Here is an 11,866-nt window from a genome sequence, read left to right on the forward strand (position 1 = left end):
AGGTCCATTACCAGTCTAATATTGTTGTGGATTGATCTTCCTTTTAAGAAGCCAGATTGTGATTCTGTAATGATCTGGGAGATCTTGGTTGAAGCTTGAAGACACATGACAAAAATTAGGTTAGTAATTTATATCTGAATTTCTGAGTGTAAAAGATCTTCTATTCTCAATAAATGTGGGGGTTTTATCTGGTTTGGAGATAGAAATAATCATTCCTTGTCTCATTGTACGGGGTATAATATAATTTTTTAAATTTCTGTAAATACTTGATCTATTTTCACATCTTCCCAAACATGTTTATAAAAGTTCCCTGTAAATCCATCCGGTCCAGGAGCTTAATTCAACGATAAGCGATTTACAGCCTTATCAAGTTCTTCTATTGTAATATTGTCGTCACACATTTGTTTGTAATTTTCTCCTATTTTAGGAATAAACCTTTCAATTTGGGTTAGAAAAATGTGACATTTTTGTTCAGAGAATACAAGTTGTTATAGAATTTAAAGGTCTCTGCTATTAACTTTTCATTATTGGTTTCTACATTATGTATTATTAAGGATTTAATAGCATTTTGTTGTCATCTTTTTTCCAAATTACAAAAGTAGGCAGTGTATTTTTCTCTCTATTCAATCCATCTGGCTCTTGATCTGATAAATGCTCCTTTGGCCCTTTGGATATACATTTAATCTAGTTTAGGTTGGAGGATTAGTATATTTTGTTTGTCTTGAGGGATTATTGCAATATATATTTAATTGCTGTATAATATCAAGTTATTTCTTAATTTGTTTACTGAATGAAATAGAAAATTGCCTGATCTTGTATTTTAGGAATTCCCAATTTTGGACTGGGCTATTTAATTCTTCATAGTCCTTTATATTCAGGATTAGGTGTCGTTTTTAAGAAGACTGGAGTTAAATTTCCAATATTTATTTGATCCTGGTTTCCAGTTTTGGGGGTTCATTTGTAAGGAAATAAGGCTATGGTCAGAGTTGATTTCATTGGTCAATAATTCACTTGTTACAAGCCAATAACCAATTCTTGATTTGCTATTTGATCCGAGCCATGAGAATTTTATTAAATTGGGATTGAGATGACGCCATGCCTCAACTAGATTTTGTTCTTTGCAAAAGTTGTTGAATATTGTATTTGGGTAACTTGAGTCATGTTTAGAAGGCTGTCTGTCATAAAATTCATTTTGAACAAGGTTGAGTTGTTTGTTGAGTAAGTTGATCCGCCAATTTCCGGTTTTATGTTTTTGTTTTGTGCGACTTCAAAGATCAGCGCCGCCTGCAGCTCCGGGGACGCATTACGCCCTGCGCATGCGCAGAACAGCCGCTCTAGTCGGCGTGGGGTTAGTGTGTTCGGGAGTATTTACACACAGACCACTCAAACGGTATCTACCAGGGTCTGCAATGTAAACTTTTATTATCCTTGCTATCAGTAACTCAATCATGACAGTAAGACGGAATTCGGCTTTGCTGATTGAGAACTTAAGGACAGCATTTGACACAAAAGTTCAGCGTTCAGCCTGGATCCGTTTCTCTAAATGTCCTGGCACACCCTTGATTTAGTTTTTTGTTTTTCCGAGTCATAGATGAAGTTTCTGAGACTACGTTTCTGAGACCATGCAGAGTTATGAAGAGAGCACAGCATTTCTGGGCTCCTGGGGACTTTTCCAGCGGAGTGTCTTCTTCATGCTCTGTGCCAGCATCTTGCCAAATGGATTTGGAGTGTTTTCTCTCGTGTTCCTGACTGACATTCCCCCTCACCACTGCAGGGTTCCAGAGGACAACTTGACCCAAGAATGGCACAAAGCTGCCATCCCAACAGAGGTAATTACCTTTATGACTTTATAGATGTTGAGGTGAATGTACTGAAAAATGTCCGATTTTGCAATAATACAACATGTGCAATAATATAAGATGTGCAATATCTGTCAATCTGCCAGTCTACCTCACAACACTCCACCTGCTTTTCTGCACTGTTTCTTAACTGTATATACTGTTCATATCCTGTGTTTATACATATTTTATACGTATCTTTTTGTATTTTTTTATATATTTTTTATTTCTGAGTTTTCAGTCTTTTTACCCCTCCCCTACATGTGTGTGCTAAGTGTACTGCTGACAACAAAATACGTTTCCCCACTGAGGGAGAAAATAAAGGATATCTTATCTTATCTTATCTTATTTCTTTTTTTCTGTACGTTATTGACAGTTTCAATTAACATTACAGTTATGCCAAAAAAAAAAAAATCAGCAGTGTTGTAACTGAAATGTATGAACAAAAAGTCTTCAAAGTGGATAAATGAACTCGAGCAATAGTCTAGCAATTTAATCATTCACAAGGCAGGTAAAAAAAAAAGAAGAAATCACCAGAAATTGTTGCAAAACAAATTCTACATGACCTTTTAGACTGATCGTTTGCAGTGTTTGCAAGTTTATTTGTATGGGACATTTCACCAACAAGGCAATTCAATATGCTTTCTATAATAACAAAAATGAAAAGTTAAGAGGGAAAAAAAACTGCTGATCTTGAAATTATATTTAATGCTGAAAAGCAGAAGAAAAGGCCAAAGCAAAGATAAAGGAACTAATGAAGTTCTTGGAAAACAGATAAACTGCAACTGTTTATCTTCTTGGGAAGATGGTTCAGGTGGTGCAGGAGTGGGAGGTTTTCTCTGCGTCATTGATACACAAACAAGAAAACCTGTAATATCATCATTAAAAAAAAACAGCTCGTAGAAGTATCTACAAGCCTCTTTAATCATGTTTGCATGTATTTGTCATTCAATCTAATGGAAGGTTATACATTTCTCAATGTAAAAAATAGGAGTATGCAGGCATTGGGAGGGTGGTTTTGAAAAGAATATCTATCTAATACAAAAATATGTTTACTGTAAAACTCTTCTGCTTCTGTTTCTGAGGTGGTGAATGGGGAAGAGGAGCTGAGCAAATGCACCAGATACAGACTGGATGTGGTCAGAAATCTCTCCGCTCAGGGTTATATACCCGGCAGGGACATTAACCTCACGGACCTGGAACGGGAGGGCTGTGTGGACGGCTGGAGCTACAGCAAGGCCATCTACCAGTCCACCATAGTGACTGAGGTGAGTCTGAGTTTGTGCGTACAAATGTCTGCTGAATGCAGAAAAGCTGCTGCAGAAAAGTCACAATGGCAATGCTGTTCATAAATGTCATGAGTGTTAGTTACTGTGTAATCAGACCTTTATACTTATACAGTTACTTTCAGATTATATTGACACCCATTATGACTTCATAGGTGAGAAACAGTCATGGAGTATAACTTTTAGTCTGGATAGTAGCTAAAGGGTTCTTTTGATCAACATCATTAACAACACTATTAACAACTGTTATACCATGTGTGCTTTATTCTTCCTTAAAGTAAAACGAATACAGTCGTAATGATGCTTTTATATACTTGTTAATAAGTAAATAGGGCAGATACATTAACACATTTAAACCAAGAATCCAGCAAACAAAGTGTTGATAAACTGTTTCGATTATCAGGAATGACAGAATAATTTAATATCATTCTTCATAGTTAATTGCAGCCATTGGTAGTTACTTTAGAAAGAAAGAAAAAAGATGAAGAAGAAAAATATTGGTACGGGTAGCTACATGTTGCACCGTGACTGTATTTACTCAGTAATTATCAGTTAAAAGGCATTACATATTTAGGACACTGACATGATGTTGAACTCTTGATCGTGAGCTTTAAATCTTGTTAGAGTTTGTGTCCCTGAAGGATAAATTCAACATTTACATTAATTTGATAAGATTAATTGGAATAGTGTTGTAATAACATAGTTATAAAAATGCAAATAGTCATTCAGACTTAAAAGGGAAGAGAGGGCAACCCGAAAAAAAATCAACATACTCTGTATATGTATGTATGTATATATATATATATATATATATATATATATGTATATATGTATATATGTATATATATATATATATATATATATATATATATATATATATATATATATATATATATATATATATATATATATATATATATATATATATCTCATCTTCACATCCACCTGACAACAACAGGTTTTTCAAAAAGCAAAATAGCCACCCTCCCCTACAAAGCCGGCCTTGCCATTTAAATTGCGATGGATTTTAACTCAAACTTACCAAATTGTTTTGTGCAAAAGTCAACATGATATAATGGTTATCACCAAAAAAGCCAGAAGATTGAACTTCCCCAGCCCCTTTAGGCCACTGCAACACTGCAGGAAACCAATAAGCATGAGGGGAGCGACACAATCAAAGAAACAATAAAACACTCATGGATGGCTAGCATGTGCATTATGACAACAGCAAGTCTAATAATATTACTACATTAGCAATATACAGTAATACATTACTCTCGTTTTTCACGCCTACGCATATACTGTACATGTAATAAATCTGCAGAATTGAAGAGCTAAATCAATAACTGTATCTTTATCACTCTAACCATTAGGAAAAATGAATTACCTGTGGCACGTGCATTTAATTGTCTTAACGGTTATGATGTGTTTCAGTTTGACCTGGTGTGCAGTGAGCAGTGGAAGCATCCATTTACATCCACAGTTTACTTCTTGGGAGTTTTGATTGGGTCCTTTCTTTCAGGACTCCTCTCAGACAAGTAAAGATCAAATTTACTTTATTGTTCATTTTTTCTCTCCCTTTAATGAAGTTGTTTATCTACCATGCATATTAGATTTCTTGCTTTGCTTTTGCCTGAAACCACTTCAGACCTTTATATTTATACCTGATTTTGTTCTTCTTTCGTCTTTAGATTTGGAAGGAAGCCTGTGCTGTTCGGGACCATGGCCATTCAAGCAGTTTTTACTTTTGCTGCAGTCTTCTCGCAGTCTTGGAAGGTTTTTGCCATCCTCCTTTTCCTCACTGGTTTGGGACAAATCTCCAACTATGTATCTGTTTTAGTGCTAGGTAAACATGGCTTTTTTATGCTTCCACTGCTGAACTAACTAACTAAAATAAATGTGAATAAATAATAGTAATTAACTAACTAAAATGTGCTGCACATTTGAGTTAGTTACATGTAGGGGCGGCTGAGTGAGCCGTGAAACTGCCTAATTCATTTTTGCAGTAGTGACCTACAGTAAGTCCTTAACATGCCAAAGTGAAATGGAGAACACAAGCAAAATGGAAAGAAAGGAAGAATTGTAAACTATTTCTTTCTTTTAACCAACATGAGGAATGTGTGTTCACTGGCCAATGACTTGGGTGCTCGTGGAGGATTATTACACCTTACAGACTACGGGCAGAGACAAAAGGACATGAAATGCTTGTTAATGAAAAACTGTCCTCAACATGTGATGGAACATCGAACCCTTTGATAGCCGATGGCCAGAGGTGGACAGAGTACCCCAGTACTTGAGTAAGAGTACAAATACTACTGGTCAAAATTTACTCCGTTAAAAGTAAAAGTAGCTCAGTCAAAATATTACTCGAGTAAGAGTAGAAAAGCACTTGCTTTTAAAGGTACTTAAGTATCCAAAAGTAAATGCTTTTAAATGTACTTTAAGTAAAAGTAAGAGTAAGAGTAGATTTCTTATTTTCCACATCAGTAAATTACTATATTTTTTCTAAATTAATTTAAGGATCTTTTAACTCTTGTTTCTGAGAATTAACTCTTTGAAACCAGCTGCACTGATGTGCTGCTTTTAGAACCACAATGTTATATAAAACCTGCAGAAACACCAAAAACAAATCAAATGAATGGAATCATAAGAGGACAGCAGATGATGCAGAGTTTATTAACAATCATGAACTGAAACCAAATGAACCTGCACCATCCAACTAAGTCTGGATCCCTCAAAGACCACTGCTTTACAAAAAACTACATCTCTGCTTTCAATAACTCAATGTTGAAGTCACTTAACTTTAAAGGAAGGACATGTACCAGTACAATATAGCAATATAGAGCATAACAAACTGTCTCCCCATTCAGCCATTCAGAGGCTCGACGTATTTCCGCTTTACGTACATCCCAGTGGAGAGCGTGCACTGTGATAGGTCTCCTCCTTTGACAAAAACAGCTTGTGTCCAATAGGATTTTAGGGAAGAAGAAAAAAGAGCAGACCTGAAAGTAACGAGTACTTTTCAGCCTTCTTAGAAATTTACTCGAGTAAAAGTAAAAATATTTGTCTTGGGAATGTATTCAAGTAAGAGTAATAAGTACCAAAGAAATCTAATACTCAAGTAAAGTACAAATCCTCTGAATATGTACTTAAGTACAGTACTCAAGTGAATTTACTCCGTTACTGTCCACCACTGCCGATGGCCTTTCTGTGACCTTTGCAACAGCCACATCCACATTATTTACTACATTTCTTTGTGTTTTCTCCTCTTTTTACATAGGGGTTGAACTGATGAGTGGACGCGTGCAGGTCCTGTTCTCCTCGCTGGGTTTATGTCTGGGCTACGCCTTTGGCTACATGTTGCTCCCCCTCTTCGCTTACTTTTTAAGAGACTGGAAACATCTCTTGTTAGTTTTGTCTATGTCTGGTTTAGTCTTCCTTCCCCTCTGGCGGTAAGTTGTACTTGTCAAAAACAGAATGTGTTTATTACAATTTTGCCTTACGTAGCATCTGAACCATCTCCTGTATTATGTTCCTCTTTTGAGAAGTACGAAAATGTATTTTCAGCCTCTGCGTTTAAGCCTTTCTGATCCAGACTGAAGCTTTTAATCTTGGTGTGTTGAATCCCGTGGCAGGTTCATCCCAGAGTCGCCTCGGTGGCTGCTCTCTCAGGGACGAGTGGAAGAGGCAGAAGCCATCCTCCGAAACGCTGCTAAGAAGAACAAAGTTGAGGCCCCAGAAGTCATCTTTGGTGACAAGACTGTACGTCCATATTGCTAAGGAGTTCAGCTGTGTAGGAGCAGAAGCAAATTCAGAGACACCAATGAAAATTGAGGAGAGCGTGTTTTGTTATCCCAAGAGTCACATGAAAATGCAGATACAGGAAACTAAAGTTTTTGTGTCTTGCAGGCAGGTGGGGCACAACCTAAGGAGAGTTTTCATATTTTCAAAATGCTGAGGACCAAAAACATTGTGTGCACAACCGCCACTCTGTGCCTCCTGTGGTGAGTTTCCAGTCAGCTGGTCAACCAGTGAGACTTTAAAGATGATTAGCAGCAACTTATTTATAACAGTACATTTCCCTGACTGATCAAAAGGTTAAGAATAAATTACATTTGAACTAGGGCTGTTCGATTAATCAATTTTAAATCGTAATCGCAATTATGTAATTAGAATGATGTTAAAACGTGAAAATCGTAAAATCGATTTTTCAAAAATTTAAATTTTTTTTTTTTTTTTTAATTATTATTATTATTTTTTTTTTACCTTGTCTGCAAACATATTAATGATTGATACCATATTAATGTTTGATGGAAATACCTCTCAATACCTGCGACAAGTGCCCCATCGGAGAGGCTCTTTAGTGTAGGAGGGGGCGTTGGAACATGCCACCGGGCATCCCTCAAGCCAGATGCGGTAGACCGGCTCGTGTTCCTTGCAAAAAACTTGCAAATGTGAATAGCAAATGTGATGACTGACATTACACACCTCTACCTCCTTCATGGGTTGCATTATTATTTAGCATTGCAAAGACCCAGTTTAGTTTAATTAGAAAATGTCTTGTTTTATTTAATTGGAAATATAACTTACTGTATGTTTGCAAGTGCTGATTTGCTGATTTTTTTTTCAGAGATAAAAATTTATATTTTATTATATTTTTTAAAACTTTTTTTCAACTTATTTTACAGAGTTTTGCACTTTATTCATTCATTTTTGGTTTAATAAGAGCAAAGTTTGCACTTAAAGCCCAATGGGGCAAATGTTCAATAAAAAAACAGCATATTTGAAATCATTTCTTTGCCTTTTGTCAATTCACAAAATAATCGTAATCGTAATCGAAAATCGGATTTTGAGAGAAAAAAATCGAGATTTTATTTTTGGGCAAAATCGAACAGCCCTAATTTGAACTGATTAATTTGATTTAAAAAACCAAAGGCTTGTTTGTTTGTTTGGTGCATAGATAAGGTTGACTTCACTAAATGCACAGGTGTAAATCTTTGGATCCTATTCTCCCTTAATCAGTCAAAAGTAAGTCTGGTGGTAATGATGATGATGATGATAATTATGTTTTTTGCATGAAAATGCATCTTTTCATACCAAGAGGCTGTTGCAAAAAGCTTTCAAGATTTTATTAAGGAAAAACGTTAAAGCTTTAAAGGAGATTCTCAACCTCAGTTCAATTAATAGTTGGTAGAAAATGAAAGAAGAAAATCATGAACATGCTTCACTTTGCAAAGCTGATCGATCAGCTGCTATGGAGACATTTGAACCTTACTGAATAATTTTATTACAAAATAAACTTATAATTTGCACATTCTTTCAGAGTAATGATTTCTTTCTTTCTTCCTTCCAGCACCATTTTAATACACTTACACATCATTAAAAGACATATTGATGTTTTGAACTTCTGTATTTTCAGACTGGAGTGGGTCTAAAACAGACGTCTAACAAACTCTCCCTTCTGCCACTTGTCCTACGTGGTGTCTCCAGGTTCAGTCTGAGCACGGGCTACAACAGTCTGTCCCTCAACACGCCCAGTCTTCACTCCAACCCGTACGTCAGCTGTTTCATCTCAGCCGCTGTCGAGGTCCCAGCATATATTTGCAGCTGGCTGGCTCTGCGCAGCTTCCCACGACGACAAATCGCTATGTCCATTTTGCTCCTCGTAGGGGCATCGCTGTTTATTATACAAGCGGTTCCTGAAAGTAAGTTAGAAAAAAAAAAAATCCCTGCATGCACTAATACAGGGGTCTCATACTCCAGTCCTGGAGGGCTGGTGACCTGCGTGACTTAGATGTTTCTCTGCGTGATTTGATTTAATGAATCATCGTCAGCTGGTCCTCAAGGTCTGCACAAGTCTGTTAATGACAGTCATTTGTATCAGGGACTGTTGAAACAGCGAAACATCAACGACAGGAGAGCGTCCCTTGAGGACTGGAGTTTGAGACCCCTGCACCAAGAGTAGAGAAGAATTAAGCAGAAAACCTATTTTTTATATTAATTTAAAACAGAATAACACCCAGTTAGTCTTCTACGGAGGAAATCTACATACCATGTTTGGACAAATCATCTCTTTTCTTCCAGGTTTATCAAATCTGTCCATGGCCCTGGAGATGCTGGGTAAATTTGGAGTTACAACAGGTGCAGGCCTGATGTTTGCATACACGGCTGAGCTCTACCCGACAGTGCTAAGGAACACGGCAGCAGGGATCTGCATGTGTGTGTCCAGGGTGGGGAGCTGTATCGCACCTTTTCTGTTACACCTGAGTGAGTAAACTGGCCTCAGAGAATAAATTACTGCAATTTCTAAAATCTTGATTCAGTTCTGCGTAGCACAAAATATATACATTATATTTACACAATACTCTGTATTGCTTCTCACTTTACCTGTGCAGGCGTTTACTCTAAGTTCCTACCGCATATAATTCTGGGGAGTCTGGCATTTGTTTCCGCATCTGCCGCTCTCTTCCTGCCAGAGACCTTTGGTCGACCTCTGCCTCAAACTATTCACCAGATGCATCAGAGAGAAAGGTGAGATGTTCGGAGAATACACGTGATTATTGCATGATTGTTCTGTGTCAGTCTCATAAAAACATTCTTGTTGAAAATAGAGCAATTCATGTTTTTGGCTGCAATCAGTAGTCGCAAACAAAGCCTGTCGTCTTTCATAACGTGTTGCACCACATACAGTATGTACACCACATACATACTGTACACGTGTCCTTTTCTTTTTCTTTTATCTATGTACTTTGTTTACTCACTTATGTTTCATGCCTGATCTTATCGTAATAACCCACAACACATTCATTTACAAACACCACAACTCACCAGTCAGCATGCTGCACACACTGTAGCCATCACTGTCTTGTATCTTTGTCTGCCCTGCACTTTCATCTGTAATTTTAATCCTCTGTGACAGAATCCAGGTTTCAGCTACTGTCAGAGCAGGCTGGTGGAGGACACGCTCACTCTTGCTCACACCAATGCAAAATTCAGTTCAATTCAGTTTTATTTATATAGCGTCTATTACAATAAAAGTTGTCTATTGGTGCTTTCCAGAGACCGAAAGCTTGACCCGTTAGCCATGATTACATAAACGACGGCAAGTAAAAACTCCCCTAGCAGGAGAAAAAACTTGCACAAGAAAACTAACATCTGCTGCAGGATTAAAATGCATTTATTTGACTTTAAATACATTTGCCAATTAGGTCACTGACCTTTTAATATATATCCAAACAGTTGCCATAAGGGAAAAAATTACTATGCTTTCTCTTATGAAATTATCAAAAGTTTGAAGCATTGTCTATGTCGGGGGTCGGCAACCCGCGGCCCTAGAGCGGCATGCGGCTCTTTAGCGCTGCCCTAGTGGCTCCTGGAGCTTTTTCAAAAATGTTTGACCTTTTTTTTCTCTTTTTTTCTTTTTTATTTTTTTCTTCTTTTTTCTTCTTTTTTTCCTTTTTTCTCTTTTTCTCTTCCTTTTTCCTTTCCTTTTTAATCTCGACATTTCGACTTTTTTCTCGACATTTCAACTTTTTTCTCGACATTTCAACTTTTTTCTCGACATTTCGACTTTTTTCTCGACATTTCAACTTTTTTATCAACATTTCAACTTTTTTATCAACATTTCGACTTTTTTCTCGACATTTCAACTTTTTTCTTGAGATTTCGGCTTTTTTCTCTCGACATTTCAATTTTTTTTCGCAACATTTCCACTTTTTTCTCGACATTTCGCCATTTGCCTTCATTCTAAGGCTTATACAACACTTTTTTGCGGCTCCAGACATATTAGTTTTTTGTGTTTTTGGTCCAAGATGGCTCTTTCAACATTTTGGGTTGCCGACCGCTGGTCTATGTGGATGAGTTAATGTGATATCTCTGACCTAAACATGCCTGTTCGTGCTAATAATGAATCTGAGGGCAACAAAAACAAAACTGTCTTTTCTCAACTTGTCTTTTCTCTTTTTTACAGGATCAAATGTCCATCATGCATCAGAAGAAACAGTGGCACAGTACCCGTGACACTACTGGACAATCCTTCATGATGATATCTTTTTGTTTGTTGTTGTTTTTTTTAATATTGAAAACGTATTATTGTTGGGTTGTTTCCGGATGTACATGCAGCTGGCACCAACTATAGCTGGCAGTCAAACACTAATGTCACCATTTATAAATTCAGAGTTTTGGTCATACAACAGTCACAGCCTGCACCAACACGCCTGATTCTAATGAATGGTCATCATCAGCTTGTCATCAAGGTCTGCACAACTCTGTTGGTGACACAGCTGCTTGTATCACGGTGTGCTGAAGCAGGGTAGCATCTAAAACATGCACCACTGACCTAAAGCAGAACCCTTGATCACAATAAGGTGTTTAAGTCTTTGCAATAAAATAACCCCAGCTTTCTAACTAGTGTCTGTTTTCAACTAGTGTTACTCATCATGTAGTGTTGTTGTTTCCACTTCACGCCGACTTACCTGCGTCTCTGTGTGTGTTTTTACGCAGTGTTTCCTTCATTAAACCCTCCTTTAATCACGTCTGCGCTTGTGTCCGCCTGCTGCTTTTAAAACCTGATGTACATAAATGAAGTTTGATTTGATTTGTCTGAAACAATCATCTATGCATGTAATGCTTAATGCTTAAATGTAATGCTTAATTACAAAGAGGAATTGACGGGTTTTCTTTATGTCATGTCATTATGTTACGTTATGTTATTTCAATTTATCAAATAAATAAAGGAACTAT

The 11,866-nt window shown here is 37.0% G+C and overlaps 1 protein-coding gene across 1 annotated transcript; it reads left to right on the forward strand.

Moving 5' to 3' along the window:
- Positions 1-1,343: 1,343 nt before the first annotated feature.
- Positions 1,344-11,861, forward strand: LOC133460024 (organic cation/carnitine transporter 2-like). The gene is made up of 11 exons (XM_061740493.1): positions 1,344-1,829; positions 2,924-3,106; positions 4,559-4,662; positions 4,816-4,970; positions 6,405-6,576; positions 6,760-6,886; positions 7,034-7,128; positions 8,615-8,829; positions 9,209-9,391; positions 9,520-9,655; positions 11,094-11,861. The coding sequence occupies exons 1-11, from the start codon at positions 1,623-1,625 to the stop codon at positions 11,164-11,166; spliced, it is 1,650 nt and encodes a 549-aa protein (XP_061596477.1). The 5' UTR covers positions 1,344-1,622; the 3' UTR covers positions 11,167-11,861.
- The last annotated feature ends 5 nt before the right edge of the window (positions 11,862-11,866 follow it).

Source organism: Cololabis saira, chromosome 14 (assembly GCF_033807715.1).
Source record: "Cololabis saira isolate AMF1-May2022 chromosome 14, fColSai1.1, whole genome shotgun sequence".
NCBI classification, from domain to species: Eukaryota; Metazoa; Chordata; class Actinopteri; order Beloniformes; family Belonidae; genus Cololabis; species Cololabis saira.